The sequence below is a fragment of the Staurois parvus genome, unplaced genomic scaffold, assembly GCF_062004578.1.
Source record: "Staurois parvus isolate SC_StPar_1 unplaced genomic scaffold, SC_StPar_1.0 ptg000157l, whole genome shotgun sequence".
Taxonomy (NCBI): Eukaryota; Metazoa; Chordata; class Amphibia; order Anura; family Ranidae; genus Staurois; species Staurois parvus.
Window position 1 is genome coordinate 518180 of NW_028317953.1, and position 19490 is coordinate 537669.

General features: G+C 38.9%; 1 protein-coding gene across 1 annotated transcript in view; it reads right to left on the reverse strand.

The window, feature by feature from the left end:
• Positions 1 to 940: 940 nt before the first annotated feature.
• The window catches only part of DSG2 (desmoglein 2), an 87551-nt gene continuing 69001 nt past the window's right edge, over positions 941 to 19490 (reverse strand). Inside the window, exons 12-15 of the mRNA XM_089675696.1 lie at positions 18003 to 18233; positions 17647 to 17774; positions 16857 to 17216; positions 941 to 6003 (exon numbers count right to left, since the gene is read on the reverse strand). Coding sequence (XP_089531822.1) covers positions 4990 to 6003; positions 16857 to 17216; positions 17647 to 17774; positions 18003 to 18233 — 1733 coding nt within the window. The 3' untranslated portion in view covers positions 941 to 4989. The remainder of the gene's footprint in view (positions 6004 to 16856; positions 17217 to 17646; positions 17775 to 18002; positions 18234 to 19490) is intronic.

A 19490-nucleotide genomic window follows, 5' to 3' on the forward strand; every position in this document is an offset into this window, starting at 1 on the left:
AATGTGAACCTGTGCTTTCCCCATCTCTTAGATTATAAACTTCAAGGAGCAGGGCACTCCTAACCCTCTTGTATTGAACTGTATTGTCTCCCTTTATATTGTAAAGCGCTGCACAAACTGTTGGCGCTATATAAATCCTGTATAATATAATAATTTAGGGCCTGGTACTTCTAGGTATAAGGAAGCATCCGATTCACACCTTTTACTCTCCCATCACAGTACTGGCGCTTGGTGATTGGCTACTCTGGCACCAATGCAGTCACACAAGGGAGGGGATAGAGCCCTCATCTCTGCATATGCAAAAACTACGATCTACTTGGAGCTTACAGAGTTCATTCTCATCTAACCCAGCGGCTGCAGGGGAGCAAGAGGGAAAGCAAGCAAAAGATGCTGCGGAGCCCATTTCAGATTTCCCGTTACCTTGCCCTAGGCAAACCGCAGGTTGACACTAATGCTGGCAGTAGCGTTTAATTTCACTTTAAAAAGGAAATGTTCACCTTTTGCAACATCTTACATGTTACTCTCATACTCGGTGTAATATGTTACTGTTGCTGCAGCCCTCGCACTCCCTCCCAACCCCCAATTGCGATAGTGAGTTGGGGAATCCTTTCCCAACACCAATTTATCACAATTTAAAAAAAAAAAAAACACAGCTATGTAGAGATCCGCCCACTCGGCCATCTCATTCATTCACAGAGTTCTGTAAATGGAAGAACTAGAAGTACTAACAGTCTTTATGGATGTTGGCTTGTAGTTCTCAATGAAGGCTTCAAAAAAAAATAAATGCACATTTTTTTACCTGCAAGAAAAAAAAATTTACAATTTTTTTTTCCTACAAAAAAGGTTAACTTATCTTTTAAGAGTCAGGATTGAACATACATTTTTCGGTTGCATTGATATCAGCAGTTCCCAAAACAGCCCATTTAGAGACAAAAAGGAGCAGGGTGAGTGGTGTATTTTATTCTACAAAAGATTAGCCCAGCAACATCTATTAGGCTCCTCTTTTAGCTGTACAGTGTCAAAAGAGAAGTATGGTTAAGCAATAAGTCATGATGTTACAAGCCAAAAAAAAAAAACACATAAACACACAAACTTTATTACTACTGGTCCAAACTTGCATTTAAAAAAAAATTACATTTAACATGTACAAGTTAATTTGTTATTCATTATTCTACAATAGAAAAAAAAACATACATTAGAAAAATAATGAATACGTCATAGGTTACTTATTGACACCATTGTAATTAGTGTTTTTTTTTTATTTTTTTATACAAAATCCAATACTCTAAAAAGAAATTAAAAAAAAAATGAATGTACAAGCTGCAATAAAGGCTGAATTGATTTTATTTTCTAAATAAAACGTCAGTAGGTCTCATGTAATATGTACATTATTTACATTAAAAAAAGGTGTTTCCAGAAAGGTAGCATTTCGCTTTTTGCCCTTATCACAAAATTCTTCGGTGATAAACATTTGAGATATTTAAAAAGGACAATTTGAAATGTAGGATTTTTATCCTAAATATGAGCAATACATATTTAAAATTTAGTTATCAATACCTGCATTTTTAAAAGGAGAAGTATAGCCAAAGCATTAGAGAGCTGTAGGGGCAGAGCAGAGAGACAGACAGTTACGGCTCTCTGCTCACAGTGGAAGAGGGAGCAATCAGTGGTGTGTCAGTAGGAGAGAGATACAGTACCAGATCAATGCTGCATTTGCCTAGGTGAGTATAAGCTATTTTTTTTTTTTTTTTTTTAAGTCCATACATGTCTTTTAAAATATCATTAATAGAATTTAAAGAGTTCCTATTGTAGCAGGCAGGGCTAAGCTCAACGTAAAGCAGTCTAAACAAGTACCAAATCCAGTAACTATGTGAAGCTTCATAAAGTAAGCAAAAACGTCCTTCGCCTTTCATGACTGAGCCAAATCCTCCTTAGTTTGTCTCACTTTAATCCTGTCTTGACACTGCAGCTTACTCAGCAAGAGGAAGGCAGTACTGCACACAGAAAGCAGTGGCCAGTGTTTGACAAGCTACAGACTTGTGAATCAGCAGTGACAATGCTGACAGCCATGCCCAGTTCAACATTTTTGTCATCCTACTGTAGTGTATGCGGAGACAATCTACACGAGTGTGATAACACTACTTTGAATTCAGGAGCAGTGCAGCACAGTTGACACAATATCACAGGAAGCTGTATTATGTGGATCTCACTGGCAGAATCTAGGAGGTATTCATGGTACTTTTTAGAAAAATCTGAAAGTGCGCATGCATAATTTGGTGCTGAAGAATTTATTTTTTTATGTAAAAGAGGCCAAAGTTCTACTTTAGGTTACACATTTCTTTCATTTTCCATCAGTTGTAAGTATTGCATTGTGTGCTCCTGAAGATGGAAATACAATACAAAAAAAACCAAAAAAAAAAACAAAACACAGGACTCTCCACTCAATGCAATATATACTCTGCCATTATCGCTGCTACTATTTTTTGTAAGTTCTACTTGCAAGACATAGGAATCTATGAATGACGATATAGAAATGTTACCAAAACAGGTTTCCTCATATGAAAAGTAGCAAAAATCAGAACTTTTCACACTACTTTTCCTTTATATTATTTTAACTAAAGCAATACAAAAAAGTAATGCCATGTGCTTACTGAAATACCTTATGAAGCCATACAAAAATACAGACATTTAGATACAGAACATCTTTTCTTATGAAATGATGGTTCAAATCAGAATTTTATTTGACTAATGTAGAGGACTATTAATCTTACTAACACCATAGACATTGGAGTTATTGTAAGGAACATTCAATGGCTGGCAGTCTTGAGACACAATCGTATGCTTCTTGAATTCCAGAAGACTTTAAACAATCAGTGTGAAAACTATGTGAATTGCCCTAACAACCCTTTTCAAACCAGGTATTTTTAATATCACATGAATGTGTATTTGGGACAATAAACCCTCCACTGTAAAGAACATATGAAATTGTGTCACTATGAGCATTCTTAGGGCCTCAGTACACACTCACTGACAAAAGGTCACAGAATTCTGAGTTTAGTCCAAATGAACTTGTTTATTGAAGGGGGTACATTCATCTTTTATGCTACCAGATTTAGCATTTGTACAGACTGACAGATGTCAGGGTCAGTTCATCAAGATGTGCGAGGACTTGCAATACAACTTTGAATGAACTGTAAACACCATTGCAATCACACACATCTCTAATGCTTAGTAATAAAAAAATGCCATGCTTTATGCTTGAGTGAACTGGCCCCAATGTCCATCTCCACAAATTCCACACTCTGTATTAAAACACTCCTGGAGTTTTTTTGAAGCACTTCAAAAAGACCTGTGAGTGATATGAACTTTTGTATCAGGTGTTCCTCAATACCCACTCTAGAGTTTATCATCTGATCACTCATTTGTCACAATCAGAGGGATAGCAGTCTAGGACAAGAAAAAGGTCCACCCACACTAGACCTTTATAATGCATCAGCTCCTTTGAAGGAAGACCTACTCCACTGCATATCTATCAGAACCAAGCCTCAATTCTATTGGTCCAGAACTATTGCACAAACACCAGACACAGTTTCAGAAAGCAGTTGAATAAATGTTTGTGGTGCTTGCTGCAGAATCGGTCAGGGCTTAAATGTACAAAACAGTAACTTAACAGTAGCAGTAACCATGTGTGAACAGTCTAAAAACTTTTCATACAAATAATGTACAGGAAACACCATTATCACAAGACAGTGAGTTCATTATATATGGTCTAAAACAACCAAATCTGTTGGCCAACAGTCAAAGCCACAAAATCAGTTTGCAGTATACACACAAAGTAAGTACTGTTACTATGCCTTATGTTTGTAGTGATTTTTTTCCCCATGGGTGACTGTGCTTTGCTGCTTCTTGCAGTGTATACCTAATAAATCCATAAAAAAGGTTGAACTAGCAGCAACTCCGACTTAGTATGCAAATACATAATGATGAATATTGACTGTTAATGGCAATCCTATACATTTTTAAGTTGATTAAAAATGTCAAAGATATATATATATATTCATATAAATGTAAATTATAGAAAGATTGTATTTGTGTAAGACAGTATCCACATGCTGTATAAATTATTTTTCTCTCTCAAAGATTATGAGAAAGTGTGAATATGTATATTTCCCCATTCTTCTGATGTCTTCCTGGTCCTGACCAAACCACATCCTTCTGTTTTTGGATATACTTTTGTTCTTTGGCTAGCCAACCTACTGAAACTTTGACAGAATAACCACTAATGAAAATGATAGCAGGGCCTTGGATTTAAATAAAGGGATAGATCAGACAAGCTGTATGTATGTTATAAAGCCCATTAAAGTACAACTCTAGCCCAGGTTAGATTTGAAGAGGAAACAACAGGAATCACACCAGTGGGGGCACAGTAATATAAACCTAACACAAGTTCTAATGCTTCTCCACTCTGCTAAAAAACATGTTTTTATTCATGCTTGTGTCCCATTTTACAGAGAATTTCCCCAACTTCTTGTTACAACACCTGTCAAATAGACAGAAATCAATGGTGGTGTTGGCTTTAATACTGCCAATAAAATATATTTTTAACCATTTTAAAATGTAAATAAAAGTTCTAAAAAGACTATAATAAAATCATTCTAGACTAATTGATTTTTGTGTTCTAATAGCTTAGGCACCAGTGGAGTTTGCATTTGAAAAATACAACAGTTAAGATTTTTTTTTAGGTTTTATAAGAAAGCATTTTCACCATGACATGGTTTACAAAATGGTCTACTCAGTGGATCAGCAGGTCTTGTAATCTCGATTAACTATTTTATATTATGAATAAAAAAAAATATTTTTTCAACAAATACTTATATTTTTGTGCAACTTTGTGCTTTTGTATAATATAATATCTCAGTGGCTTTGTATAAAATACTCTGAAAGCTAAAAGCAAAACTTTACACTAATCCAGTGTTCTACAAGACTGGCTTAGGAACGTGTATATTGTACCTTACTGTATTTTGTCACTCTGCTTGTTGAATTTCCTACAGTGCTGCCTGAAGATGGAGTTTCTTCCACCCCAAATCCCCCTTTTGTATACACCGATCGTCCTTGATTTAAACCATCTGAGATAGACACGCTCTCTTTTACCACACTAGGGCCAGCTGACAGCTCTGCAGGAATGACCACATTGCCATTAATCCCAGATATCGGGGCAAAATGTCTCTCTGTCACGATCACACTTTTCCCCATAGACACATCAGGAATACTAACAGCAGCTTTGACATTGGGGCTGGGTGCAAGAACTCGTTCTGTGACCAGCAGATACTGGGACTCAGGGGCTTCCGCTACACCCACCAGGGTAGACAAATTTTTTTCAGACTTCCTTACTCGTTCAGTTAACATAACATTTTCTGCATCAGTAACCTCCAGCACATTATGCAAGCTGGTGGCAGGCCGAATTACTCGTTCTGTCACCAGTACATTCTGAGTATGAACTGGCTCAAGAAAAACCCTAGGAGCAGTGGTGTAGGTTTTCTCTGTGACCAGTATATTACCACGCATGACTGGCTCCTGTACGTATTTAGATGTAACAAGGGATTCTTCAGTCACCACATTCTCCCTCACTGTTGGTTGAGCCTCCTGAACATGAGATTCCGATGACATATAGGAGCCTTCCATTTCATAGCCATGTTGCTCTACCTCCTCTTCCTTGTGAACTAGATCAATATCTGCTACTACAGCACCTTGTCTAACTTCCTCATAGGCTGTATACTTAGATATGTCTGCATCACTGGTTACATTTACACCTAGGCAAATATCTGCTAAGACTTTGAACTTCAGTCCCAGATCATCCAGATAACGGTCATCTTCAAACTCGCTTTCAACCAAACTACAACAGCCAACAGACCCAGCAATGGATTCAGTTCCTTCTTGTGAATACATAAGGATGCAGTCTTTGGCTGCCTGGGCCATGTCTTCATCAGCACACAGCATGCCTTTCTACAATTAAAAGGATATAAAATATATATTAGTAGAAATATAACTGACCGCTATTGTTATAAAATAAGGTCAACAAACCCATATTCATCAATATCAGTTGTCCCCAAACTGCAGCCCTTTGATTGCTTTTATCCAGCCCCTGGGGCATTATTCCACCCACTCAGTAACAGTGGGGTATAGTTCCTCTCACTAACACCAACAATGAACTATTCCTCTCACGGATACAAACTTTGGGACACCCTTCTTCCCACTGATACCAATGATGGGGCACAATTATTCCCCCAAATACAGTGATGGGGCACCATTATTCCCCCATATACAGTGATGGGGCACTATTATTCCCCCATATACAGTGATGGGGCACTATTATTCCCCCATATACAGTGATGGGGCACTATTCCTCCCCCTGACACCAACGAAGGGGCACTATTCCTCCCCCAACAACAATGGTTGGGCATATTACTCCCATGGATACAAAGAAGGGGCACCATTACTCCCCAAATAACAATCATGGGGTATGGTTTACTCCCGCTGACCACAGTCCAGCCCCCCTAAAGTTTTAAAAGACAGTAATCTGGCCCTCTATGTAGAATGTTTGGAGACCCCTGATCTATATAAAAAAAACACATACAGTGAGGAACAGAAGTATTTGAACACCCTGCGATTTTGCAAGTTCTCCCTCTTAGAAATCATGGAGGGGTCTGAAATTCACATTGTAGGTGCATTCCCACTCAGACAGAATTAAAAAAAAAAAAATTCAGGAAATCACATTGTATGATTTTTAAAGAATTTATTTGTCTTGCACTGCTGAACATAAGTATTTGAACACCTGAGAAAATCGGTGTTAATATTTGGTACAGAAGCCTTTGTTTGCAATTACAGAGGTCAAATGTTTCCTGTAGTTTTTGACCAGGTTTGCACACACTGCAACAGGGATTTTGTCCCACTCTTCCACACAGATCTCCTCTAGATCTGTCAGGTTTCGGGGCTGTCGCTGAGCAACACGGAGTTTCAGTGGGAGAACTTGCAAAAATCGCAGGGTGTTCAAATACTTCTGTTCCTCACTGTATATTGATAATAAACCACCAAACATAAAAAGACAGAAGCAGCAGTTTCTGCTTAAAAGAATTTTTGCAAGCACAGTCTTTACATGGAGGGCCTTTTGTACATAATTATGTACCTGTGCTCCCAAAATGTAAAATGTACGTTCAAGGTAAATGCCATTGTTTTTTTTTTATCAATGAATCCTCTCCTTGCCATTGATTTGTGGCTGTCCCTACCAATAAAATTATTGTAAGCATTTTAAAAATTCTCACTTCTGTATTCTCCCTTCACTTCTTAGGTCATGCTTTAAAGGCAAAGGGCTGACCTATAAATGCCTGGTTTGCAAATCTTGTTATGTATATGTACAAAGCCTGATGAAAAAAAAAAAAAGAAAAAAAAAAAAAAAAAAGGCACCTGAATTATAGAAAGCCCACTTGACCTTCACAAGTAAACGTTATTAAAAAGCTCATCTAAACCTAAAAACAAAAATTAATATAGGACCGCGTAGCAGTGCTTGCATGTGCAAACTGTATTAGTTTGTATTTCTGTCAAGATCAACAAGTGTTTTCTTGCTGAAAATGTTTTAGCCAGAAAAATCCTGTGTCCTTGTCACTTGCCTTCAGCTTAAATGACAGCAAATAAAATCTTAATTTACTTTTGTTAATTACCAATCCCACTGACCCAATATGTAATAAAGAACAACAAAGGCAGACATGTTTAACCATTTGCCGCCAGCCCTATGGCGGAATGGCGGCCGGCAAATGTCATCAGCGTTCCAGGTGGACGCCATATGGCGTCCTCCCGCACATGCGCAGATTGCGCTCCTGCAGAGCCGCGCGATCTGTCACCGGCCGTGTACCTTGGACACGGCCGATGACAGATCTGAGTATCGGCCCCCGTTGCCAGTACCACGTGACCTGCTGTGACCAATCACAGCAGGTCACATGACAGTTGCATACAATGGATGGCTTCATTCATGCCGTCCATTGTATACTACTGCCTAGCTGTGAATGGTCACAGCTAATCACATGCACGTCATGTGATTAGCTGTGGCCAAATCACAGCTAAGCCCAAAAAAAAAAAAAACCCTGAATGAATTGATGTCATTCAGGTAAAATGCTTGCTTATAGCAAAGTAATTCTTTGCCATAGGCAAATTGTGTAAAAAAAAAAAAAAATACTGATCACTTCCCCAAAGTAGTACAATGTTACTATGGTAACATTGTACTATTTTGGTCATAGTGAAATATGAAAAAAAAAAATCTTAAAATAAAAAATACAAAAATTAAAAAAAAATATATATATATTTTTTTTTTTCATACTGTCACCAGTCAGTGTCCCTGATCACCGCCATGTCAGTTACATGATGACGCTGTACTGCACTGGTGACAATATGTAAAAAAAAAAAAATAAATAGTGAAACTAATTTTAATTTTCTGAAAAATTATGACAAAAAAAAAATACAACTTCAAAAAACTCGCCATGCCTCTTATGAAGTATGTCGGACTGTCTACTTTGCAAAAAGGGGTCATTTGGGGGATATCGGTACTGTTCTGACATTCTTGGACCTCAAGAAATTAGATTGGCCGTCAGTACTTCAAGATTGATCAATATTCAGATCTATACCATAGTTTGTGAACTCTATAACTTTCCTACAAACTAAAAAATACATCCTAATTTGGGTTATTTTCACCAAAGACATGTAGCAGAATACATCTTGGCTTAAAATTTATGAAGAACAATTATTTATTTGCAAACTTTTATAACAGAAACAAAGAAAAACGTGTGTTTCTTTCAAAATTTTTGGTCTTTTTTTTATTAATTTAGCAAAAAATAAAAACCCCAGCAGTGATTAAATACCACCAAAAGAAAGCTCTAGTTGTGTGAAGAAAATGATAAATTTTAATTTGAGTACAATGTTGTATGACCGCGCAATTGTCATTCAAAGTGTGAGAGCGCTGAAACCTGAAAACTGGCCTGGGCAGGAAGGTGTAAAATTGCCTGGTATTGAATTGGTTAAAAAGTAAGAGAGGAACCTACTGCGCTGCCAAAAAAAACTAACTCAAAGAAGAAAATTAAGTAGCTGCTAACACCTGACTACAAACAAATAGTGAAAGGCAATAAGTGAGAACAAATGGTGCTGCACTACTATGGGTAAACCTAATTAAACAATAACACATAAAATTCTAATAATGAGTGAATAATCACAAAATAAAGGATAAAATAGAATACTTCACATACAACCAGTGCTAAAAGTGCACAATGATAACTCAAGGAGTGAATCTACAGTGGTCTAACAAATAAAATGGCGTGATCATAACAAAGAGGAGCAAATGTCAGTGAATTACTACATTATATTATTATTATTATACAGGATTTATATAGCGCCAACAGTTTGCTCAGTGCTTTACAATATAACGGGAGACAATACAGCAACAATACAAGAGGGTTAGGAGGGCCCTGCTCCTTGGAGCTTACAATCTAAGAGATAAGTGACACACACAAAAAAAAAAATAAAAAGTCAAAATTAATAAAGAGTGGTATAAGGAAATGACACAGAATAAATGTGGCACAAATGGTGACTAGGGACCATCAAGTGAAGTCACGTGACTCGTGACGTAACACGCAGGATGGTAGCATGGTGATGTCATTACGGTACGGACGGCAGCTGCCATCTTGGTACTCCCAACCTCATACACCCTGTGCTGTTACAATACAGTGACTGCTTTCTGGGTCTGCAGACCCATGTATTTTTTGTGAGTAGTTCCATTGTTCATTTACTTAATAAAAGCTTTTATGTACTACACTAATGGGAGCTCTCTTATTATGAGGAATTTTGGAGGTGGAGAGTTAAAAGGTATACACACCCTAAAAGGACATCGTTAGCACTGATTGCGGTGGATGCCATGGAGAGGAGCTTTCATGTGTTCCGCCATTGAGATCCATCTGGTTGAGGATCATCCATTTGCATTTACGCTTTGTGACCGCTTCAGGGTCACAGCTTAAAGGTGAGCACGCATGCTAGGCTGTGAATGATTGCCCTCCTTTTTGTTTGGTCACTGCATTCTACACGCTTCTTTGAGCAGGAGATTCACACACTGTGTTTTTGGGACTGTTATTTTTTGGACTTAGTATGTGTCCATTTCGTTCGCCATTCATTTATACATTTGTATGTATTGAGAGATATATATTAGTTGTGTTCAATATAATAGCAGTCAGGCATCACTAACCTGATCAATCATGGTTTTTGGTAGAAATGATATTTCTACATGGCAAATAATTTACTAGCAGGTGTAGTAGAGTAATAGAAATCCAACAGACCCAACAGTCATGACATGCATGCTGCTGATTCTGTGTAATTGAATCACTAATTGAAAGGGGCATGTTGAAAATAATAGCAGTGTGGAGTTCTATTAGTGAGGACATTTATTCTTTGAAAAACAGGTGGCAATTATTGCCCTTATTTAAGGAAGGCAGCAAATGTTGTACATGCTGGTTACAGTGCATTTCTCTCTGAAATTCTGAGGAAAATGGGTCGTTTCAGACATTGTTCAGAAGAACAGCGTACCTTCATTAAAAAGTTGATTGGAGAGGGGAAAACATATAAAGAAGTGCAGAAAACGATAGGCTGCTCAGCTAAAATGATCGCAAATGCTTTAAAATGGCAACCAAAACCTGAAAGACGTGGAAGAAAGCGAACAACTACCATTCGAATGGATAGAAGAATAGCCAAAATGGCTCAGCCAACAATCAGCTCCAGGGAGATCAAAGAAGGTCTAAAGTTACCAGTGAGTACTGTTACAATTAGAAGACGCCTATGTGAAGCCAAGCTATCTGCAAGAAGCCCCCGCAAAGTCCCACTGTTGACAAAAAGACATGTGCTGAAGAGGTTACAATTTGCCAAAAAGAGCACATTGACTGGCCTAAAGAGAAATGGAGCAACATTTTGTGGACTGATGAAAGTAAGATTGTTCTTTTTGGGTCTAGTGGCCGGAAACAGTTTGTCAGACGACTCCCAAACACTGAATTCGACGTTGTTGAGTGGCCAGCCCAATCCCCGGATCTTAATCCAATAGAAAACTTGTGGGGTGACATCAAAAATGCAGTTTCTGAGGCAAAACCAAGCAATAGAGAAGAACTGTGGAATGTAGTCAATCATCCTGGGCTGGAATACCTGTTCACAAGTGCCAGAAGTTGGTTGACTCCATGCAACACAGATGTACAGCAGTTCTCAGAAACAGTGCTTATACAACTAAATATTAATTAAGTGATTCAAAGGAAAGCAAAATCTTCAAACATTTTTCAGTTTATATAGTGAATGTTTGAGTTTGTAAAGCAGAATACAAACACTGCTATTTTTTTGAACAGTCTAATATTCACTTTTCTTCAATTGTTTTAGAGGAACAACACAAATGTGATATATTTTTCTTCATGTTTTGATTTGGAATAGATTGTGAAGTGTTCCCAATGCATTTGTGTGTATGGAAATAAAAGCTATTAGAAGGATTTTAAACTTTATTCACTTTTTTCAACACACTGCTATTATTTTGAACAGAACTGTATACACACACACACAATATATATATATATACATACACACACACACACACACATATATACATATATATACATACACACACATATACACACACACACACACACACACACATATATATATATACACATACATACATACACACACACACACATTTATTTATATTTATTTGTTTCCACTTCACTTAATGATCCCTAGTCATCATTTGTGCCACTTCCTTATACCACTCTCGATTGATTTTGACAGTGGTTATTGTGTGTGTCACTTAGTCACTGACATTTGCGTCTCTTTTGTTACACCACTGTGGATTCACTCCTTGAGTTATTGTGCACTTTTTGGCACTGGTTGTATATGAAGTATTCTATTTATCCTTTATTTTGTGATTATTCACTATTAGTATCTTATGTGTTATTGTTTAATTAGGTTCACCGGTAGTAGCGCAGCACCATTTTTTCTCACGTTTAAAAAGTGTAATCCTTGCATTAGCAGATGAAAAACAAACAAAAAAGGGAAAATCCTCAAAAATAAAATAGATAAAGTTTACTCACTTGTAAAATGACATATCTTGAAGTACAGTACAGGGCGCAAACTTGATATTCATAGACCCCAAGTTCTAGGCTGGTGCATTCAGGTGACTGAACACTAGCTAGGTTTTTGCAGACAAGTCCCCTGGGTGATCCCCTGTAACCCTACCCCACTCTGAGTCCTCAGTGTTTTAGCAAGCAATGCAGAGTAACAGAGAAACAGATGGCCTTTACCCTATACCCCAAGATAAGGAATTTGCCTTTTATCTTAGCCGTAAATGTACAGGACACAGACTTGATACTCATATACCCCGGGACTTCTCCAAGCAAAGAATGAGCAGGGTGGGCAACAAGGCAAAAAACAGAACTGTGCCAAGAGGCCCGAACACAACAATGGTCAACAGACCCAACTCGGATTGTTGCAAGAACCTTGTGGCTGAGGGCTGCTTCTGCAGGAAATTTAATGTCCACTTGGTGGGACTTGCAAAAATTACAGAAGACCAGGTGACAGTTTTACAAAGCTGGGCAACAGCAGCTTGATGTTGGAATGCCCATATAAAAACGCCTACCAACCTGATAAGCACATATTAATGCAGAAGGCATTTTTATTCTTTAGGGCATAAGCTCTTTAGAGAAGTTGTCTTATCCACCTAACAGTGGTGGATCTTGAAGCAGGGTGTTCCTTGCGAGGTCTTGGGGGTAGGACAAAAAGGAAGTCTTGTCTTCCTGATAGAAGCTGCAGCTTTCAAGTACACTCTGATGGCTATGACCACATCCAGACAGTAAAAAGCAATCTTTTTAAGGTGCTTTGAGGCAGAGCACAAAGAAGAAATTACTAATTCATTAGGGCAGCACAGTGGCTGTGGTTAGCTAGCATTTCAGCATAGCACAACTAAGGTCGTTGGTTCGAATCCCAACCACAGCACTACCTGCACAGAGTTTCCATGTTCTCCCCTTGCCTGTGTGTGTTTCTTTCCACACTCCAAAAGACATGCTGTTGGTTTAATTGGCTCTTATCTAAATTGGCCCTAGTATATGTATGAATGTGAATTTGGGACCTTAGATTGTAAGCTCTCTGAGGGCAGGGACTGATGTGAATATATAACAAATATGTAAAGCACTGCATAAATTGATGGCACTATACAAGTACCTATAATAAATACAAAAAATATCCTCATCAAGATGGAAGGCTGACACCACCTGAGTAAGAAAGGAGGGTGCAAGACTACTTACATTGCGGAAAATTATTATTTGATCCCCTGCAGATTTTGTAAGTTTGCCCACTTAGAAAGAAATGAAGGGTCTATAATTTTTTTTATCATAGGTGTATTCTAAAATGACAGGATATCAACAAAAAGTCCAGAAAAAAACAAAAAACAAACAAAAACTAAAACACACATGATGCAAATGTTATAGATGGAGTTGCAGTTCAGCGAGTAAAATAAGTATTTGATACCCTACCAGCCAACAATAATTCTAACTCCCACATACTGTCTATGTGCTCATGTGGTACACAGATCAGATTCCTTTCCTTTCCCTTCTTGGACATCAACAAGGGCAAGACCAAAGAGCTGTCAAAGGACGTCAAGCACAAGATTGTAGACCTGCACAAAGCTGGAATGGGCTACAAGACCATCAGCAAGAAGCTTGGTGAGAAAGAGAACTGTTGAAACGATTATTTGCAAATGGAATAAAAAATAACCATCAATCACCCTCGGTCTGGAGCTGCATGCAAGATTTCACATCATGGGGTAAGGATGACCATGAGACAACTGAGGGATCAGCCCAGAACTACATGGGAGGAGCTTGTGAACGATCTCAAGGCAGTTGGGACCACAGTCACCAACAAACCATTGGTAATACAATACCCTGCCATGGATTGAAATCCTGCAGCGTCCACAAGGTCCGCCTCCTCAAGAAGGCACATGTACACGCCCATCTGAAGTTTGGCAATGAAAATTTAAATGATTCAGAGAAAGATTGGGAGAAAGTGCTGTGGTCAGATGAGACTAAAATTGAGCTTTTTGGCATTAACTCAATTCGCCGTGTTTGGAGTAAGAAAAATGCTGGACTATGACCCTTAGAACGCCATCCCTACAGTCAAGCATGGAGGTGAAAACCTTATGCTTTGGGGCCGTTTCTCTGCTAAAGGTACAGGCCAACTTTGCCGAGAGGCCAATAGACAGGGCCATGTATTGTTAAATCTTGGATGAGAACCTTCTTCCTTCAGCCAGAACACTAGCAAAGGGTCGTGGACGAGTCTTTCAGCATGACAATGACCCAAAACATATCATCAAGGCAACAAAGGAGCGGCTCTAGAAGAAGCACATTAAGGTCACAGTGTGGCCTAGCCAATCTCCAGACCTTAATCCTTAAAAAAAAAAATTAAACATTATGGAGCGAGCAGAAACTTCGAGTTGCCAAGCAACAGCCAAGAAACCTTAAGGATTTAGAGAAGATCTGTAGAAGAGTGGACCAAAATCCCTCCTGAGATGTGTGCAAACCTGGTAGCCAACTACAAGAAACATCTTACCTCTGTGCTTGCCAACAAGGATTTCTCCACCAAGTACCTAGTCGTGTTTTGCTTGGGGATTAAATACTCATTTTACTCACTGAACTGCAAAACAATGTATAACATTTGTATTGTGTTTTTTCTGGACTTTGGTTGATATTCTGTCTCTATTATTTAGAATACATCCAAGAAAAAATTATAGACCCTTCATTTCTTTGTAAGTGGGCAAACTTACAAAATCTGCAGGGGATCAAATAATTGTTTTCCCCACTGTAGCCCTTATGAAGCATAAGGAATGGCTCCTTACAAGAAATCCTTTAATTCAGAGACACAGGGGGAGCTGGTAAGGTAAACTTCCTCAATTGCATTAGAAATCAGTAAAGACCCCATCTCAATTAGCTAAATTTATACCAGAGTATGACTCTGTTTTCGGGGCTGCTCTATAGAGGGTACAATGCTGGACCTGTCCAGTGGCCCTCTGCTTGTGGACTAGGGTTTCTAATCTTATTTATTCAGTTACGTTCATTAACCTTAGAAATTACCCTATTGAAGCCTTACTTTTTAAGCCAATTCAAGGCCTACCCTCGCAGACTCTGCTCACTGGTCAATTTTTTTTTATGGCTACTAAGCAGACTATTGCCGGCTTTTGGAAGTTCCCCACTTTACAATTTGAGGTCAGGTCCAGGATCCAAGGCTTCTTTATCAATGAAAAATTGACGGCGGTGTTGGAGAATAAGCATGAGAAGTTTCTCTCAGTTTGGCAACCTTGGGTGGACTACTATCCAGTTTCTCATTTCACCACAAAGCTCACTAATCTATGGTGTGTTGGGTTTTGCCTCTTCAATCCCCCTATGTGGGGATCGTGTCTCCCGACTCTCTCTCTCCCAGGCGAACTTCTTTTCTTTGCTGACCTGTCTCTCTTTCTTCTCTTGGTTCTTTTCCTCCTTTTTTGTCTTTTCTGGATTGGGGGGGGGGGTAGTCTGGGGTTCTTGACCCCTTGGCCCCCTCTTCTCAACCCTTTTTTCTTCTCTTTCTCTTCTTTCACATGGTTTGTTTACATTAGACCAATTGCTTTTCATTTATTGTTGTTATCCAACAAACCAATGATTCTCAGGGATAATATTTCCTCAGGAGGGTGGGGAACTCTGGTTTTTTTTTTTGCTGCCTTTATTGAATGTAGCTTTTATATTTCAGGATGTGAATGTGGGCTTCTCTGCCCTCTGTTTTGCACAGTGTTATCTAGACCCCGATGTGGGCCACATGTGCATTTCTGTGTTTTTGTATGATGTTTCCCTGTCCTCTATTGTCTGATGTCACTTTGTATCAAATGATTTGTCATGGTTTGTATGTTTCTTTCACCATGCTTAATAAAATCTTTGGTACAAGAAATCAGTAAAGCAATGACTGAAGAATCTGAAGATAAAATAATAAACTAGTAAACTAATAAACTAAGGAGTGATATCTCTGTAAGGGATAAGAGGTCCATCACCTTAAGACAGTAGCAAAAAAAGGAAGACTCACTGACTGGGTCAGGGTTAAAAGGGGATTGCCAGTGTCCAAATCACATGAAGGTACCAGCCTATAACTTGCAGTCCATGAATGTCAAACCTGTATCTTGCATTGTATGATTAGGATAATAAAACGAATACAGCCGCCACATCTAAGGACTGGTAATCTGCAGTATGTTAGACATGCTTTAAGATCTGCCTAATCATCTCCATTTGGCCTTTATAAGAAAACTATAATGGTTTGGGGGTCAATTTTACTTATTTTAAGTTTAGCAGCATGATATATATATATATATATATATATATATTTATACAATCACACATATGCTACATAACGACTTCCACGGCACTGAGGGTTAAATAAGCAAGTCCTTTGATCGGGTAAGTCCCGGAGATGAGTCTTCCATGTGGGAGAGCAAACTTCAGCTTTAACTATTGAATGCTGTCAAAAATGTTCCTCCATCAGAGAGGCTAGGTGTGCCCAGACAACATGAATAAGACTAAAAGCTCCACATACTGACTAAAAAGATAATGCAAAATTACATATTTTCTCCTGCATCAAAATAATGCTTGCACCTTCAACAGTGTAAAAATCTCTTCATGACATTTCTTTTTCTGTTTGAACAGATCCATCCATTTCTATATAGAGTCCAGAGCCTTGCACAATAGAGATAACATAACATCCACAGTGTAAAAATCAGAGATACTTACATCATAGAAATAGCCTCTCATGAATTCTTCATTCAGAACAGCCTGGCTCCCACCAGCACCTGAAGCACCAAAGGAGACCTGAGCTCCGGCTCCAGCTCCGCTTCCTGAGCCCAGAACACCAATTGCTCTCATCCCAGCTCCAGCACCTCCAGCTGCCATTTCTCCAGCAGTTATCAGAGCGCCTTGTTCTTCATATCGTCCACCCATTCCATACATACTGGAACTGTACATTCCCTTGGCATTGTATTCATATCCATCCATACCTTCCATTGCATAGGCACTGCCTTTTAACATCCCAGCACCAGCTGCAGCACCAGCCCCAGCAGCACCAATGGCTCCCATTGCAAGTGGCATGATGGCCTATAAAAAAAAGAAAACAAAAATGAATAATAGAAGTCAATTTAATTTCCTTTAGACACCATTTACAGTTTTAAAGTCGAACTAAACCCATCAGTTTCCCCAAACAGTTACATTTGAGGTATGTCTTGAACAATAATGGCCAGTGTTTCCTGTGCTCTCAACCCAACTGTCCAGCCATCAAATGACTGGTGTCATACATAACTGAGCACACGTGCAACATCATGGCAACTAAAGATCAAACAAAAAAAAAAGGCAGCATGGTTAGCTGTAAAAGGACAGGAGGGTTTAAGCTCCACTCAAATGTCACTTTACATCTGAGTTTGGACAACCTATCATAGTCGCCTGTCAGTTGCTTGTATTCATATTTTTGAAAAGGTACTATGAAAATACTGCAAACAGCAAAGCAGTTATACTTCATTTTAGTACTTACTGTGTCCTCAGGTACAGGTCCTTCTTTGTTGTGTATCAGAATTGTTCCCTCAGGACCATCTTCTGGAACTGTTAAAAATCCTTTCCCCGCTGAGCCGCAGTAGCACAAAAGCAGCAAAAGTGGCACCACTGTTGAAACAGTTAAAAACACACATGAAACATACATACATACATACATACATACATATATATATAATTTTTTTTTTTACTTATTTGGCAACCAGTTCCAGTTTAAAAAAAAAAAAAATTGTTCAATTGGTTGCTGTACTGTACGTTACTACATTATAAGATGAAAATGCCTACAGAGTGCTTTGAAAAGTTATTTCTAAATCAAAAAACACTGCATTGAGTACTCACATAACAGTAGCAAACATGCAAGAATCATTAGTGCAACAGCACCTCCTCCCAGGCCTACAGACGTGCTTGAATGTCTTTCCGAGCAGGCCGCAATGCCACTCTCACAGGCACACACTGCTAATTTCAGGACCTGCTTTTCTGGACAGCTCAGACCTTGATTATCCGTTATTAGAATATTAACTTGATGTGATCCTATCCAAATGTTTTTTGGTATAAGTTGTGCACTGTTATCTAGGATAAAGAAAAAATACTACAAATAAACACTGCAGAACACGTGTCAAAGAATATGTACCACTTTGTATCACATAAGCCATTTTTCTGTACATTTACAGTAAAGTACAGTGGGGCAAAAAAGTATTTAGTCAGCCACCAATTGTGCAAGTTCTCCCACTTACAAAGATGAGAGAGGCCTGTAATTGGCATCATAGGTAGACCTCAACTAAGAGACAAAATGAGAAACAAAATCCAGACAGACAATCACATTGGCTAATTTGGAAAGAATTTATTTGCAAATTATGGTGGAAAATAAGTATTTGGTCACCTAAAACAAGCAAGATTTCTGGCTCTCACAGACCTGTACCTTCTTCTTTAAGAGGCTCCTCTGTCCTGCATTCATTACCTGTATTAATGGCACCTGTTTGAACTTGTTATCAGTATAAAAAGACACCTGTCCACAACCTCAAACAGTCACACTCCAAACTCCACTATGGTGAAGACCAAAGAGCTGTCGAAGGACCACAGAAACAAAATTGTAGACCTGTACCAGGCTGGGAAGACTGAATCTGCAATAGGCAAGCAGCTTGGTGTGAACAAATCAACTGTGGGAGCAATAATTAGAAAATGGAAGACATACAAGACCACTGATAATCTCCCTCGATCTGGGGCTCCACGCAAGAACTCACCCCGTGGGGTCAAAATGATCACAAGAACGGTGAGCAAAAATCCCAGGACCACACGGGTGAACCTAGTGAATGACCTGCAGAGAGCTGGGACAAAACGTAACAAAGGCTGCCATCAGTAACACACTACGCCGCCAGGGACTCAGATCCTGCAGTGCCAGACGTGCCCACCTGCTTAAGCCAGTACATGTCCGGGCCCGTCTGAAGTTTGCTAGAGAGCATTTGGATGATCCAGAAGAGGATTGGGGGAATGTCATAGTCAGATGAAACCAAAATAGAACTGTTTGGTAGAAACACAACTCGTCGTGTTTGGAGGAGAGAGAATGCTGAGTTGCATCCAAAGAATACCATAACTACTGTGAAGCATGGGGGTGGCAACATCGTGCTTTGGAGCTGTTTCTCCGCAAAGAGACCAGGACGACTGATCCATGTACAGGACAGAATGAATGGGGCCATGTATCGTGAGATTTTGAGTGCAAACCTCCTTCCATCAGCAAGGGCATTGAAGATGAAACGTGGCTGGGTCTTCCAACATGACAATGATCCCAAACATACCACTCGGGCAACGAAGGAGTGGCTTCGTAAGAAG